Below are 18,255 nucleotides of genomic sequence, written 5' to 3'. Positions count from 1 at the left end.
TTGCATTAAGTTTCGTTATTAAATGTTACTTTATTGATCGATTGCTTTAGGCCATCATTACTGCCAAGGTTAATAAAAACATCGCAATCCACCAAAGTCTAAATTAAAAAATAACAACGATTCAAAAGATCGTAGCGTTTGTCAAACAAACATTCAGCAATATGAATTAAAATAAACTTTCTTTAAAAAATACAACTGCAGCTTAAATAACATTAAATCAAACAATAAAACAAAATATTGACCACATACATAAAAACGCTTGGCTAAGACAAAAACACGCTATGCGGTATATTTCTTAATATACCCAATATATAAAACTATAATAGGAACATCTAAAGCTAAAACCTAATAACACGAACAGACTTCAAAACAAAAATGTTAACTCAAAAATTACATGCTTGAAAAATGTTATAGATTATATTATATAATATATGACACACTGAAACGAAGGATTGAATGATAACATCGAGTACGTCATGCTTAAATAAAAGTTTTTAAACAAGACCAAAACACTTTCTACTCGAAACTAAAAAAAAAAAAACAGGCTCACGGCATTCAGTGTTACAGCAGACATCAATAAAAGGCATCCTATATGAAAACTCTGAGAAATATCTAACGTTTTCCACTACTGAGACTTTGGCATGAGTTATAATTTTAACGATCTTGATAGTTGATATTTAGTTAAAAGAACATTTATCATATCTCCGGTTGATTGAATAGCACAAAACTTAATATAAACTCACAGGGACAGAAGTGACAGCTACATTCTCAGAAGTGGGATTCTTTTAATAAAAAGTGAGAATTATTAAATTTTTAATAATCCTGTTCATTTATTGTAAGTTTTATGCAGTGTTTTACTTTTTAGCTTAAGATCAGCTGCAGCCACTTATTATCTGGGTAAAATATGTGAACTTCATGCTGCAAACTCACAACACAAAATACGCATTTCATATTAACTATCACACTGTTATTTTTTACACAAATAACGTAGCATATGATCCAGTCATCAAACTCAAAAATATATAGTATCTAGTAATCATCAACCACGTCTTTAATCAATTATGATCAAAGATACAAACGACCTCGTAAAATGCCAAGTCTCGTCTACCAACTGACCGTATGTCGTCCGGCGGCGATGGGCCGGCACTAGAGGTTCACGTACGTCGGCTCTTGGGGCGGGCTCCCCACCAGGCTGGCGGCCGGCAGCGGAGTCGCCGGCTCCGGCCGGAGGAGCCCTAACCCCCCTGACACCATTACGCTACTTGACTCGGGGCTGATAGTTGTGAAGATGGAGTAAAAGTGTATGAAGGACAAAATATTATAATAGATTTAAAAGATTTTACCAATAGGAAAAAAAAATAAAGAAAAGATAATTGCAAATGAAGATAATTAAGAAAATATAAGTAGCATTAAAGATGAATAAGAAATAAATGAATAAATTTCAATGGCAATTTAAAATTGAGTGGTGAAAAATAAACAGTACAAAGTCGGAACATTTGTTAACCAAGAATGTGTAATGAACAATGTTGTGTGTGACATAGAAATAATTGAAGTTGGAGAATGTGAAAAATAAACAAACAACGATAAATAGAATAATCCAGAAAACATCACAAAGTAATGAATCAACATAATTATAATATGAAATGTGTAAAAAACCGAAAGTCAAGTAGCGTTTGGTAACAATTTAGCCAAATTTAAAGAAAGAAAACGCAGCAAAAACAGACCGTCACCAATAGTGCCAGCGGTATCCAGGATCGATCCGTGAGAAGCGGCAATCATGAGTGGAAAAAACATTTCAATGAGAAACAGTTACATCTTCACGAATATTACAAATTATCACTATGCTCGGTATAATCCAAAGAAAAGCGTCATTCAGAAAATGTGTCAAGATTTTTTTGAAAGCTTTTTCGACAAATGATTGCCCTCGCTCTGCCCTCTCGGAGTCTACTCTAATGCCTATTGTCACTACGTATTTCACACATTGTCTACTTTCAAAAAAATCTATTCCGTGTGATTCTACATCAAACTTTATTTCTTTGTGAAAAGACACATTTTCTGAACAGCTTTCTGCTTCGCTTTAATCTTATGCCCTCATTCTACTGGTTCTAGAAAAAGAGCACGGCGACCAGCGTAACAAAGTTGTTTTACAATTTTATATTATTATTCTAAATATATTATTGTAAATATAAAACACAACATGTACTACGGAATTTTTGTCGAGATTAAAGAGTAACAAATGAAAATAAAACATATATTACGACCAGGCTCTCCTTGGCGTAAAATAAAGACGTAAAGATAAGCCAAGTCTTTCCACATAGAAACAATACGAGACTAAAAATTTGACTATAAATGTCCGAGAACATTATGTGCTCTTGCATTTTGAAAAGGTCGATTATCTTTTATTCTATAAGCGAAAAGAAAACAAAAGAAAGAGAAATAGCTCACCTGCAAGGTTTACACCATTGATTTTGTTGATCAAGTCCATACCTCGCTCGACATTTTTTCAAATTATTTCCTGGAAATATTAAATGTCACATTAGTCCGCGTTCTTCATAAGTTCGCAATCACAAATTTTCAAGACAAGTTTTCCTAAAAAAATCTTTATAAGGGTAATAAATTTACGCAAATCAAAGAATTCATAATGCAAATTAACAGTTGCAAATTTTAAAATTATTTTACCGGCGTCACATATCAAAGCTATGTATAATGTATAATAAAAATAATTAAATCAGGGGACCAATAATGACGCCGTCGGTTATTCCAGCACAAATAAATTTACTAGGGAAGCATCTTAAATAATCTCGCTAAAACTAGAACTACATAAGCATCATGCTTCCAACACCGTTAAACATGTTAGTGGTAACCATGCAGGATTGGGGGTGGGGATAAATGATAATGATACAACGGAAAAAACATTGGTTCACAAAATAGCGTCTACGCATAAACTTCGGAAAATAAACCTCTAACTACGCTATTGCTAAACGAAATAAAAAAAAAAGAAAAGAAAAACAATCACAAATAAACATGACGCTCATAAGCAAATTCAAGCAGAATAGGTTCTCCGGAATCAAAATAAATGTTTATAATGTTCATTTGGCCAGTATCATTAAACACAGAAGCATCGGCAGCTTTTGTTGACAGAATTGTATTAACGGGTCCTCGGGAGCTGGGCCCGCTACTTGTAACGTGTCGCATTAAGGCGTCTTCATGCACACTGGTATCTCACATTACTCCTTCGCATACTAGGAACGTATCGGGAAGGCTGTCCCAGCCTTTACGCCGGGCGTATGTATTTACAGTCCCTGCAAAGCAATTACTCTATATTCAATCATTGACTCGAATATCCACATGCACGCTCCCCGGACACGAAGGCGTTGCGCAGCAGACCAGACGGAGAGCCAAAAACCGGGACAACCTTCGAAGGAGTGCCACTGACATCAGGGTATTGTATGTCCTCATTAAATAGCGTTGTAATTACAAAAGAAAAATAAATAAATGCGATAAATATTAAATAAAAAAGGCTGATATACGTCTACAACCTGTAACCCTTCAACCATAGACATTCGGCAATATTTCTACTTTCTTTCGGTTGGTTCGGACAGAGTTCAAAGCAATTGAACCCGCTGATGGGAGCGAGGCGGGTGCGGGCGGGGGCGGGGGAGAGCGACGGACGTCTCTAGCTAATCCTTTATTAATTGACCTCATTTTTTCAATGAGCCGAAGCGGCCGCTGGTTTAGCGCGCGGAGACGTGCGTCGCTGACCGAGTGCGGACCCGCGGGCGGCGTGTGCGCCCGCGGGGCGCCGGTCGGGAGGCGGGGGGCGGGTGGCGAGGCGGGAGGGGTGGCGGCAGCGGTCGTTCAAGGCAGTACCTCCATCGGTTGTCTCCTGTTTTCGCTTCCTCTTCTTGCCCCTTTGCGTATTAGCCCTAGACGACCAATCGGGATAGAGCTGCATGTGCAGCTGGCGCTCGCGCCGGGCCAACTCGTAATACTTGGCTTGCTCCTCGCGGCCGAGCGCATGCCACTGTACGCAGCAATATGGAAACAAAAGAGAAATGCACTTCGACGGTGGTCCGCGAACGAGCCCTAGCGTTGGTGCTAGAAAAACAGCCCGCAGTGAGCGTATACCCCAGACTAAATTTTGAACCTACGCCCCAATTAAATGAGAATGGCCAATTGTGGTGTTCCTCACAGAACCTATTCTGCGGTCGGTATCGTCGCGCCTCGTCTAGACATAGATCAAACCAATATAGTTTCCGCTCGCGAACGGGGGTGAGGGATCACGAGTACACGGTCACTCGACGACTACAGTACACAGAACACGCAAGGCGGGCGGCGCGCGGCCGGGCGCGCGACGTGGCGCGGCCGCGAGAACGTGGCGCGGCACCGCGCCGCCCGCCTCGAGGCGACGGTTCCAGCCGCTTTTCTAGCACAGGCACCACCGGCCGCCGTACTAACACAGTGGAGCAACACGCACACACGCACACTCACATACAAGGACGGGGCACGGGTGCTCGTCGGGATCAAGCCGGTTAGTTCGTGTTAGGAGCCCTGGACGGCGCAAGCGAGTCGGGACGAGTTAGTGGAGTGCGAGGGGACGTCGGGAGCGGGGGGACACGACAGTAGGGCGGGGGGGTGAAGCGAGTGTACAGAAGCGTCGACGTGACAGTCCATCCCCTCGTGACGGGTCTCGGCTAGGGTCCAATACCTCCCAGCTCAGCGGGACCGCGGTCCTTTTTCCGCTTTTTCTTTTTGGAACCGTAACCGTAGTTGTCCCTCGCGCTCCACCCGGGATACAGCTGCATATGGAGTTGTCTCTCCTGCCTGGCTTTCTCATAGTACTTTGCTTGCTCCTCGCGACTCAAGGAATGCCACTGCGTATTTATGATTATATGCATTACGAACAGTTCGCCGAGATCGGCGCGTCGCCGGGCCACAGGGCGTGGGCAACAGCCGACAATGCTTGCTACTCTTGTTAGGAACGAGATCCGTTCCGGGAAGCGTAACGGCTCACGTGATTCTCGGTAACGCGATCCGGATGCGCCGATCGGAATCGTGATCGGCTTGAAGACAGGTTACGAGGAAGTCGCAATGCGCTCGCTAACAGCTGGGAGCTGGTGGCTGACGTTTACAAATAATTAGTTTGTGTAGCAGAAATTGAAAATACTGTAAGCTTTGACTATAAAAACCACTGTCATCTTCTGGCATATAATTTTCGCTGGCTTATAAACACATCTGGTCTTCGGCGAAGTGAGTATCGTCAAAAATCATAAAATGATTTCTAGTTAGCGTGTTATGATTTCTAGTTAGCGTGTTGCCAGCAATGCCAGATTATATAAACTGCCAGGCGTGAACAACTAATTAAAGATTTTTTTCTTATTGTTTTTCAAAGTCACATACATCTGACCTACTTATTAAAGGGCTTCCTATGATACCAAAAGATAAATAAACTACTTTATTACTGATGAGAATACTTAAAAACCTAAAGTAGCGAAAAAGTTGGAAAACCTTAGCTCTTTATACCCTACCTATTCCAGACACTGCTAATCAGGTACCACTAAAGCCACCAGCTGACTTGTTATAATATTAGCTTTTTTTTAAAAACTTTTGAATTGATTTTGAAAATTACTTGCACTAAAGTTTTACAACCCACAAGTCATACTGCTCGAGCATGGTAGAGCACAGTTTTACAGGTAAATAATTAAATGAAATGAAACTGGAGTTAGTATCCTATAAAAATAACTTCCATATTGCAAATCGATTTAAATTGGATAAGGACTGAATAACAAGAACAATATTGTTCGTAGATTGGAGAGCATTTCAGACCCCAGAGAACGTGGAATCTTAAATATGCCAGGGGACTTTTCAGACCCCCGAGAACCTGAAATCTAAACTATATAATGGGGCCTAATAGGCTCCCCCGAAAATATGAAATCTAAATTATGTCTTAACGCCTAGGGAAATACAACTCGGGGTTGGATTGCGTATATACTAACAACGCGTTACGCTCTTTAGCCGTATGTTTATTATTCCACACATTACGTGTAGATGTCAGATAGTAGCATTGTCTTCCAGAAGGCGAGCCAACTCTGTGTTTACGCGTCACGAATCGAATCGAATCGGTTCCTAACAAGATTAACAATGAGCACACACCGTCATAACATAGAAATATGTACAGTTCCAGGAATAGTTCCCCGTCATTTTAAACTTCGTAGTTTAAAATTAATTTAAATCTAGTATAAGTTACTAAGAGTTAACAATAATAGTTGAAATGCTGTCAAAGTTGGTTTTATAACTGTTATAAAGCTCTTGTAGATCTAATTTTAAATAGTATAGCTATTATACAGCTGTAATAGAGATTAAACTCTTTATTTTTTATTTTTGCTTTATAATCTTATATTGGACACAAACAGTTCACAATGGTAACGATTCTGTTTCATCCAAATCTTTAAAGTAAACGAAATTGACAGGTCTGAAAAGAGTGCTATCACAATAACGTTAAAAAGGAACGCACTACGTTTACACATGTCAATTTAGTTTACTTTAGAGACCAGTGCACAAACGTATTAGCACCATTCAGAAAAACCGCTACAGAAGTTCTATATCACCATTGTAGCGCACTTGTACAGCTTTTATTATGTGGAGCTATTATGCAGCTGTGTTAAACTGTTTATTGTTAACTATTCGTACCAACTGAGATACAAAGATAGGTGTTTTGATTTGTGGATATTTTTCCTTACTTACGCACAAACATATACTATGAGCGTTACGTACTCACGAAATTTTTTACACATACAAATTGAATTGGTCACGCTGAAGAAAACTATGTCATAATATCGACAAATCAAAATAACCATTTTTGGTATTCAATATAACATACTTTTGTGGGTAACTGAAATTAATTTGTATGTTAAATCTATAATGTAAAAAAATTATTTGTTCTAAATATAATTAAGTTTTATTTTAGCTTTAAAAGTATTTTACACTTTTTCTTTGCTTCGTTTGGGTTGTAGTCCAAAAATAATAATTTTGTTAAAAAAAAAACAATAACATAATAAAATGTATAGGGAGCTGAAAAATGTTCTGTTTTAAATAGATAAAAGAAAACGATAAGTCAAAACTTTATCCCAAAACCTTCTATTACGAAACTTGTTTAAGTCACTGAGATATCGCGTTATTAATATTAAAAAAAAAAAACAAACATATACTAGTTATTACCAGTATGTATTTAAAACCGATTTGGTAATTATTTCTGGTATTAGCATTTAAGTGAAACCGAAACGGTTTCATATTTTGAACCAGTTAAATAAAGTATACCGAAACCCTAAGTTATGCATCAAGTTACATTATTAATCCGATTACATATAAATCGGTTAGCTTAGGAACGTAAGGAATCATTTCCTTACAAGGCTTTCATCCATCCCGGACCGGAAACTAAAGAACAATATGTTAACCGGTTATTTACTAAAATTTACAGGTAAATTAAAACCGGTTCTGAGTTCTGCAAGTGTGCAAGGAATTCTGATAAGAATCTTTTCAAATCCCTTATGGATGTACACGCCAAGAAAAACGCAGTCAAAATTACCAGTTTCGTAAAGCAAAGCGCGTACGGTGACAAACTGGAGCCCAACTGATTGTATTGCAAACGACATCCGACATCGAATACTAACTTTTGCGTGTACTCAAGTACAGTGTACGGTTGGTACATAGACAAATATACAGAAACGACGAAAAAAGGGCTTTTGCAATAAGATGACATTGCGACGTACCCTGTCACCGTTCGCCTAAGCCATTAGAAGGTTTCCTGAATAAGTTTTCCGATTACGAAAAATATATAAATTGAGATATTATCGTAGGTAGATATTTATGAAAATGTTTCCTAATTGTAAAACAAGTACATATATGTTTTAGAAATACATAATAAAAATTGCGGAAGCCGTGATTACAATGTGATAACTCAAGCCCGCCAACCCGCACTAGAGCAGCGTGGTGTTGGTATGCTCCAAATAACTCATATGAGATAATTATTATTTTAGTAAAGTTTTGGGTTTCGCAATTTTTATATGTATAACTAATTTGGATAATTTCGTTTTATAAGTGAACAAAAACATTAAATAGAAGGTGGTTATGACTGAGAAAGCTACTCACCCGTCTTCCCAATATCTGGTTAATGGCTGCAGATTCCTTCAAGGTGCATTCAGCGACCACCTTTGCCCTCATCTCCTTCATATACAACATGAAGGCGTTCAAAGGCTTCTTGATGTGAGGTTTCTTGTTCTGCTCTTTGCTGTTGCTCCCCGAATTGTCCGAGGGTTTGTCTGAAGCGGAGCTACTGCTGCTTTTTTCCTGTGACCTGGAAGGATTCCCGTTTGCAATTTATTAAGGTTTTTTGTGGAATTTAAAAAGGTGAAACACATTCTGTAGCCTTAGTACAGAATTGGCTCGCTCGCAATCGAGGAGTCGTTTAGGATTATTATACTCTGTATCTTCAAAGTACAATGGACCTAATGCCACTTGCTTTAAAGTCGCAAATCCTGTACTTCCGATTTTTATTCTACAAACGTCCTGTCAAAAGCTCGATGTAAAGCATTGTAAGCAAATTCAAACTTTTAAAACTAAGTGGTAAACTACCGCGTATAAGCACAGCAGAACTTCTCATTTCCCCTTACAAATGATATTGTATAAAATAACATTGTCAAAAAGTAATATCTCAATTCCCAGTAGCCTTAATTTTTTTTTTCGAATACCTAAAAATTTTAACGTTAAAGTGAAATGGACCTTATGTTAATCTAATAAGAGTTGCACTTCTAATATTTTTTTTTGAAGCTAGCCGCTAAGAGAGCTTTTCATGGTACACTGGACGTAAGCGTTTTAAAATAAGGCGCATAAGGTCTATTTTGTACTCAATTTTACTGTTTCGATACTCAATAATGAATACCCGATCTTGTACTGAATGTATGGTGGTGGTAGCGTCACCCACACGTACACGTTTCCGGTCGGGAATAGACGCGGTTTCCGGCGCGTGCGCATGCCCACCACACTGACATGTGCCATCTATTATCGATTTTTAAATGTTGTTAGCTGTTGATTGTTTGGATTCATTCACTGTTGATAGCGGACGATTTTAATCACATTTATCCGGTGCTCTATAAGTGACGTCTTAATAAACTAGGCATAACGTAAGAATCGGTCTATGCAGTGTTTTGACACACTTGAACTGAAACTGCATAACTTTTTCGACTTTATGCCACGTTAACAAGACCTAGAGTTCTACGTTGACTTTTAAGTTTATACGAAAGTTTTTTAGTTGTTGTTGTTAGTTTCGTATAATGATTTTTGCGACTTTAATCGCTGTCGATTACAATGATATAAATTAAAAAGCTACTGCCGTAAATCGTTCTTTACCTAGATAAAAATCTGTCGTAATATTCGCATTACCAGCCCGGGGTAAAGAGATTGGCGTTGACTCCCTCTTTTGCTTCAGAGAGCAAATTCAGCTGTCTGTCCATGTTGTCTCTAACTTACTATAATATGTTTACGCAAAATCGCGATCGAGGATGGTAGGCGTGCACTGGGTTTCTTACCAAGGTATGCACACAGCAAGAAAATTGCATAAAATGGCAAAAATCTACCACCTATACGAGCTATATATCAATTTTAGGGCAGGGCAGTGGGCAGTTTCATGTATGAAGAGCACGCCACTGGTAGGACTTCTTCTTATAAGTGTTTTCTACGTCACTCCTGTGAGATAGCAGAGCTGTATATTTTAAACTATTTTTATACCTATTTTTGTTCACAAATGTGTGATAAATTTTTAAAATATCTGGTATCCAATTAAAAGGATATTTCAACAGAATAAAGGCGATTCGAACACAAAAATGGTTGAACGGCAGCCAGCGTCCACCCATGCAATTAATTTGATCCGTCGACTATATTAATAATGGGGGAAGGAATCCTGAATAACGACTTCCTGCGGGACTCTTAACACTAAAATAGACAAAACACTAAAGATGTGTGAGGGTCGACACACACTTTGTCACCTCTATAACGAACTGAAAAATAAACACCAATTAAGGCGTTGTGCGAATGAATAAGAAAAGGTGTCATTGCACACTGTCTATCTACGTGTAGCATCGTAGTACACAAACGATCGGACCGATTCTGAATGCATTGCATAAATATTACTTCTTCTGGGTAGGCGTTTTACCACGAGCCTGGTGTAATTTGTCTATTTGAAAGCAAAACACACTTACATATTTAAAACGTTATACTATTCAATAAGCAAAAAATTAATAGGTATTAAATGTAATAATTGCCGTATTGATAAATTTTTCGTGTTACAAGTGAGTCCGCTCTAATTGATCGATTGATTTAATCTGAAAGAGCGAGGCATTCTTAATTAATGAGGTATTTACTTGTTAAATGCGCAAATGAATAATGTGTTATAATGTTATCTTGCGGTATATAATCGATTTGATTGATCATCAGATATCGGCGGGCATTGTGACATTGTTGTGAACAAATTTGTCTAAGAATATTGAAACCGGACCTTTGCAATATAAAAGACCCTAAGGCCACAAGTTAATGCAGATCCCTTCCGCTAGATGAATAGACGAAATTTAATGAGTCGCGGTTACCCAAGTGGTACAATGTATTTTGTATATTCCCACAGGATATTTATCTTCAGCATTTGAGTTAATCGACAAGCTTGCTTAGAAGCAGATCTCAGACAGCGGATATAATAACCGGCTTCATCTGTGTAGAATCTGCCTTCCGAAGCGGTAATAGAGTCACTACAAACAAAAGTTTTTATACTAGTCCTACTTGAAATAAATGAATTTGAATTTTTTTATGACCAATTCGTTAATAAGCGAACATTGCTTATTAAAATTAACACAGTTATCCCAATGAAATTCTTAATTCAATAAACTACTGTAACTTTAACAATAAAACTAAAATTTTATCGTCGCTTCGGAATAAGCCGAACAAGTGTGGGAAGACCCTTGAAAGTTTCATCGGCAGTTTGATACGTCAAGTGTAGTTTATTGACTAAATTAGTTCGAAGAAGTAGCGACATGAACACACAACTTCCTTCACAAGGAAGCTGTGTTAAAAATGGAAAAATGGTGGAAATATACATTTTTATTTATGGCCGACATGTTGGAACTGGCTTCGAACTCAGGATGCTGATAGATCTATGCTGTAACCCATGTCAATATTTTTTATAATTATCATATTTATTTCTAAGCATTTCAAAAGAGCCTGGATAGTTAGAAGTGGATAGTGGCGTACACTTCATACGTGCACAAAAGCACTGCCTACCCAAATTATTATTTTATGGGGAATTTTTCCATTTTATGCGATGTACCTACCTGCTTTATGCATACCCTGGTCGACAATCCTGTGCACGCCACTGTACTTTAGTTAAAAGCAGTGGCGTGCACAGGATTTTCAGGACTGTAAATTACAGACTGCATTTCCGCAGCCAGGTTGATTTTTTGCGCAAAAGGTTTTTTTTTATTGTAATGAACCTTTTAAAAAATTTGCTATGGTAGCGCGAGGTTTGTCGGAATCCAAAAAAATCCTATGTCTAGTTTCGGATGTACATCGATGTTGTTGTTCTTGTTGTTTTTGTTGATAATGATGATGATGATGATGAGGATGATGATGATGAGTTTATGCAAGATTAGTTCAGTGCGCGATTTTAGTTGAAAATGTAAAAAAACTGCGTTAATCTTAGAGCAGCGTACCCAATCTAACTAAAACATAACACAAGCGGCTATTTAGCACGTTAAAAAGCTAAGTAGCTCACACAGCCCCGTTCAGAGCTGCATCAAAAGACTCTGAAAGCGGGTAGAGAAAGGCAACATCACAATGCGCTCCGCTCCAGCATCCAAACGAGGTATTCAGGGAAGATTTTACACGCGGGAAAACCGGCGCTTTTATACCCAACACACTATAAGCGTCTGCAGACTACCCGACTCCAACTTCATCAGACAATTTTCAATTCGGTGTGTCAATTACGTAAGGTTTTGAGAAAAAACTAAATTGTATTTAAAGTAAATACTTATGCCTTATACTTATTTTAGCACTTTCGAATTGGAATACCCAGGTAATGCAATTCTCTGTTGGAAAAAAAAATGTTTCATAATATACATATACAACAGGACGTGGCTCGAAATTTATGGACTATAGTCCATAAATTTAGTAGCCCTAGCCCGGCCCTGTAGTGGGCCGGTATACATATACATTTAATTGATTATTTCAGTAAGTAAGTTAAGGTTTTATTATATTGCACACACAAAATGTTGGATACAATAAAGTAAATAAACATTCTTAAGAAGCTGAAACTTGTAATTGGGGGGATGAAGAGGTAGTTTTGTTGACATAAGAAATTAGAAGTATACGGATTGGTGCAACAGTAAAATTAAGGCCCTAAAAATGAAGGTCTGCTAAGAAATAAATACGTATCATGCATATGTCTATTTGATAAATACTATTGTTAATTTTATAAACATATATATCCTGTAAGACTACTACTACTACTACTACTCTGTCAATAAAATTATGAAGCCTGACAGGACCGGACCTATTAGTCCAACAAACTATAGACTTGCGAAAAATTAAATGGCAGTCGGTTTTTTAATTGGCACGTCTACAGATGCTGAATAACCGGCGCTTTTATAACACTCTATGAGAGAAACTAGGATTTTGTTTTGTTTTGAAACTAGAATTTTGTTTACGAATACTTCAAAACGTTAAACTTTTTTTTAGACGCTGCTTTTGAGACTTATCATATTCAAACTAAATGTACAGTTTTAAATTTAGGTAGAATTGGGAATCTATGGCTGTATGTAACACAACTGAATGAATGAGACTGAATATATCTGTATAATATTTCTGTCATAAATAACAGTCCACTGGTGGACTAAAACTAACTGGCCTGTCTTGGTGAGGTTGGTGATCGCAGTAGAGGGTAGTGAGGACGATTCCGCTCGTTCTCCGTTCCTCTTCCCGCGAGTATAGTACGAGGCGATTAAGGAATTTCTATTTCGATCTGCCGTCGCCAAAAAATTACAGCAGGTAAAAAAAAATAAAACAATCGAAATGAACCAATGAGTGAATCAATGAATGAAAGAACGAAAGAAAAAAAAGAAACTATTAATGTATGAATGAGTGAATGCATTAATGAATGAATGAATATTGCAAACCACATAAAAATACAGGAAAAATTAAAAAAAACATGTTTACACGAAGTATTCAATTAGGCGGCTCATTAAGAAGTAGTAAAATGCTCAATTAAATACTCCAATAATCAACTTAATGTTTAGTATTTTTTTATTATTTTATCCCAAAATTTTAATAAATGTAAATTAGAAAAACGTACTTCAAATATTTCGGTAAAAGTTACTTTGACATTTTTTTGGATCGTTATGCTAGCGATAAGGCTGCCAAATTGTATGTTAATTACAATTATTAATTTCTGTATTTAGTGAAGTGAATTATGATATATTAAAAGTTTATAAATTTATTCATTCATTTCCATTTCTTTCTGCCAAGAAAACTTTTGGCAATCGTATAAAGCGGAAAACCTTTCATTCAGAATATCTTGAGACTAACATATCTTCCACCAATCCGCACTGGACCAGCGTGGTGGACGGCCTAAACCCTTCTCATTGTAGGACGAGACCCATGCCCTGTTTAATTGGGCCGGTAATGAGATATGTTGATTATGATACTATATATCTTTCTTTCGTGAAGAACTACATCGATTATTAATAGTTTAAGATGTTTCAATCTCATTTCATTCAGTATCCGAAATAAATTTATCATCGGTTTGAATGCGGTGGCGACTTTACCTGCTACAAAGTGCCCCGTGGCCCGTTAGCGAGGGCCGGGCGTCTCATATATCATCTTAATTAAATTTCTCCGCCAGCAGCTTATTTACATGATTGTACCTGGACTTTTATGTGTACTCGTGCGGTGTGATTACGAGCGTGCTAATACGCTGAGCGATTTATTTTAAGCTTTACGTTTTCGTGTGCCCCACACTGCACTTAAGTTACGAAATCATATTGACAGCGGTGGAGGGTCGAAATTTCAAGACACAAACTATTGTTTACTAAGTAGTATAAAATAATGCTATGTTTTAGTAGTATGAACTCAAATCATGCCAAGTTTCATTGGAATTCATTGAGTAGTTTCGGCGTGATGCGTGGCCAGGATAAACAAAAACACAATTATAGCTTCAGTACTGATTGTAGATCCTTCCAAAAAAATAATTCCAGGTGAGTTGTATGACCCACCTTTGGTATGTTTTGGAAATTATACATTTTAACCGACTTTAATTGTAAACAACTATTCGTTATCGATCTAACCACGTCACTGTGGGTGTTTAATTTAACTTCTGTTTGTCTGTATTATGAAAGTCTTAGCTTCTCTTTATTAGACATAGATACAGAATACATACGGTTTTTGCACAGTAGTTCTGTGCACAGAGGCTGAACTCCACGTGCTTATGCAGTTTATTACTCGCATTGGCAAAAATATTTTCGACCCATGAGTGTTGACGCTTTACACCTACATGCAAATCTGCCTTTCGCTAATGAGAAAAGAAGTCCGTTCCATGCATACGTTCAATTAATATTCTTAAAGTGGTTATGAGGATATAACGAGATTTCTTTCTTCAAAATAAAAACGTCGCAAAATATAAATTATCCCGCTAACAATGCGGCCGCACACAAAAACAGTGATTATATGTTTTCGACGGATGTGGCATGTATTAAACGATGAGTGCGCGACGCGCTGAAAGGTGTAAGATTACAACTGCGTGCCTTCGGCTCGTCGCTGCTTCGCTTGGCGTTTTTAATTAACTCCCGACGCAAAAACAACATGGTGTTATAATTTTGACGTGTCTGTGTGTGTGTCTGTCCGTCTGTCTGTGGCATCGTAATTCCCGAACGGTTAAATCGTTTTTGATTTTGGTTTTTTTGCTAGGAAAGGTGAATTAATCGACAGTTGCTTAATTGTTGGGAGTTCATCCTATCAACCCATTACCGGCCCACTACAAGGCACAGGTCTTCTAACCAAATGAGAAGGGTTAAGGCCGTAGTCCGTAGTGTTGGGAGTGGTTTGATGAAAATCCGTCCAACATAGTCCGTCGCCAAAAAATGGCAGATTGAATAGAAGTGAATAGAAAAACTTTATTGCAACACACAATAGAAAAACACACAAGGATAACAGTAATAGATAGATAGCGCTAGGGTGCAAAGGCGGCCTTATCACTAAGAATGATCTTTTAAAGGCAACCTGAGCGTGCGAAGCCGATAAAAAGAATGGGTGGTCCATAAACGATGTTACAAAAAAAAAATAAACTAACATGAACATACATACTAAATTTACATATTAACTACAATAATACCGATATAAATTGAATTTTTTCCACAAATAAATCAAAGTAAACGTCTTGACTAGTACAATTATGCACACTATATTGAAAGTCGGGGTATACTTAAATTTTTAATGAATAAATATCTTTTTGATTCCTTGCGCAAATGAGCACTCGGAATCTTATTACGTGTTTCGTGTTTTCTTCTTGTTAATTATACATTTTTAATTGTTTTTAATTGAATTGACTTGGGCAGCGGTGCGAGTAACTAAGCACCATGTTTTCCTCGGGGACTTTTTGTGATTTAATTAACTGTAAACACAGAGCTGGACTGTCTCTATGCCTTATTAGTTGCATGATCAGACAAAACATGCATTGCATTTTTCTGTTACAATATTCTTGGTACTAAAGTCAGGTTAAGGCTCAGAGCAGCAATTCAACAAGGACGAATTAGCGGTTAAAAGTTAATTATGTAATCTATAGATCTAACCAAATAACTAACTGGCTACACTTTAGTCAGGGACTTTGTTGTGCTCTAGTCTTCTTCACAGTTAAACAAAACTTCTGCGGAGACATAGCCGCGTGTAAATGCCAGCACCTATTACAATAATTATCAACGCAGGCGCCATAGCCAGAATAAAACACACCTAAAACAACCCTAATATTGCGTTAGAGGTCCCAAAACCCGATCAAACTCGGCGATAATCCAAAAAACCCATCCATTAAACAAAATGACCTACTTTAGAGAATTGTAATTCATAAAACAATTTGCCCCTAACGCGCACATTCGCACATCTGCCCCGCGGCGTATCTTTGATCTAGAGGGGTAGATAGGGGTAGCTGGAGGGGTAGTTTACCCGTGTAATAGCGCTGATAAGATCGCCCACGTAGCTATGAACGGACTGGGGGCGTTTAATATTAGCTATCGCGATAATGTCAAATGTTATTGATAATATTGCTTACTTAATTTGGCGTCCGGTGATTTTTTCCGTTTGTTTTTAGCCTCCGACGCAAAAACGATAAGGTGCTATGCGTGTCTGTCTGTGACAGTTTTTTTTTTGTTTGAAAGGTGAATTAGTCGGGATAGTTCTTGGCTTCTTCTGCTTCTTCTTCTGTTCCTGGGCCTTTTCCGCACTTGGTTGGTCTGGGACCGTCCATTGTACGTATGGCCACTGATGCGGCTCCCCGCTAGATCACTCCAGCCAGCCGAGCTCGCTCCAGAAGCTTAGCAGGCCCCCAGGTCGCCGAGTGAGTGAGTGCAGTTCTTGGCTTGTGTGATTACCCAAAATGGCGGATTACATATGTATACAACTCCCTCAATATGAGTATCTTGATTAGTAAAATAATTTTAGTAGCAAAACCTCGTTTCGTGGTTTTATTGGGTAAATTTAAGACTTGGGTATTTGTGACCCGCGAGTTTTGGTATTTTATTATTAAGCATAATGCACTTATAGTACGATTAAAGTTTTTTGTTCTGAATAATAATTGTCAGACCAAGCAAAGTTAAAGTGGACTACAAAACACGTAACACTAAGCATGCCTTGCAAGAAACACGTCCGCCTGTGTCCACCTACCGGTCGGTCGGTAGTTAATCCTCATTTGCCTGTATAACACCGTCAACTACGCCCTTAAGACCGGAACACAGCATTGCAACAATGCTGCTTAGCGGCAGAAATAAGCAAGGCGGTAGTAGGTACTTTGCAGAACGTGTTTCTTTTTTATTTATACATAATTCCCATACGAGGATACCTGCGTACACTACTAGTCTACAGCGCATAAGTCGAAAAAGCGTTCAAGTTAGGGCGCGAGCCCGTGACGTCGTTTCCCCGCGTTATATTGAACCGTTTACAGTGACATTATAATTTCAAATACGTCGCGCAACTAACAAATTGCCCGGCGGGTTGTACACGCACGCGAAGTTTATTTTTTAAAATTGCCTAACCCTTTTACGGGTTACGTAGCAAACAAGGAATTTTTAAATTACTATTCGATAACACGGTTTATCGAAATAAAAACATTTTTAGAAAATAAAAAATGCTTTACATAAATTAAATATGTACACTGTGAAAATAATTATTTGTGTTTTAACAAGGATGATTTAATGTGTTTTATCTGCTAATTAGCTAACATTAAGTGGTAATAAAAATTAAATTAAGCAAAGTAAATAGTTAGAGACAAAAATATTGAGAGAGACACTACATACTAGAGATATTGACTTCGCAATAAATAGTTGTTAAGTCTACATCTCCTGAGGATGCTGTGGTATGTAGAGCTTTGAGAGATCATTGCCGAAGATCTGTTTATATTATGGAATTCCGCAAAGTTACGCCTTTTTCTATCCAATACAAGAATTGATAGATATTTTCTAGTCAAGCGTGTTTTAGGCTGCATCATTATTTATCGTCATAATTAAAATTAAAATATCTATAAACGAGCTACATAAAAGCAGAGAAAAATATGTAACTTTAAAAAGTAAACCCTGAAATCAGTAACGAAAATCTTATATTTAACAAAATGGCGTAGTCGGTGGCCACCGCAGTGGTATTGTTGCGTAGTGTGTAAGTGGCCCAGTATAGGCGCTTCATTAAACTGGAATAAGTATCTATTCATACATACATTACTCTCTTGTAGTCGGGTAAAAAAGTGGTTTTCTTACCTCGAATGGTGTGTGAACAGGTCTGACTTGGAGGGGTGGGGCGCGACCAGAGCTGGGCCAAGCCCCAGGCCCAGGCCGCCGCCCAGCGTTGGGGAGAACCGGTACAATTCACTGCAACACCATAAACTAAATAATTTCAACTGCCTCGTTGGTCTTTTGGTTAGCCTGTTTGACTACGGATCGCGAGGGTTCGATTCCCGATTATAAATAA

At 38.0% G+C, this 18,255-nt stretch overlaps 1 protein-coding gene across 5 annotated transcripts in view; it reads right to left on the bottom strand.

Moving 5' to 3' along the window:
• LOC120634662 (protein pangolin, isoforms A/H/I/S) overlaps positions 1-18,255 on the bottom strand; it is a 240,640-nt gene that overhangs the window by 4,425 nt on the left and 217,960 nt on the right. For 2 of the 5 annotated variants that reach the window (XM_039905394.1, XM_039905395.1), the window contains exons 8-11: positions 18,045-18,155; positions 8,149-8,353; positions 4,709-4,874; positions 2,446-2,515 (exon numbers count right to left, since the gene is read on the bottom strand). In XM_039905394.1, coding sequence (XP_039761328.1) covers positions 2,446-2,515; positions 4,709-4,874; positions 8,149-8,353; positions 18,045-18,155 — 552 coding nt within the window. Of the gene's footprint in view, positions 1-1,063; positions 1,274-2,445; positions 2,516-3,870; positions 4,025-4,708; positions 4,875-8,148; positions 8,354-18,044; positions 18,156-18,255 lie in introns of those variants that run through there. The other 3 variants (XM_039905399.1, XM_039905398.1, XM_039905396.1) reach the window with 3 other exon arrangements.

This window comes from Pararge aegeria, chromosome 24 (genome assembly GCF_905163445.1).
Source record: "Pararge aegeria chromosome 24, ilParAegt1.1, whole genome shotgun sequence".
NCBI lineage: Eukaryota > Metazoa > Arthropoda > Insecta > Lepidoptera > Nymphalidae > Pararge > Pararge aegeria.
This window is presented reverse-complemented; position numbering and strand designations above follow the sequence as displayed.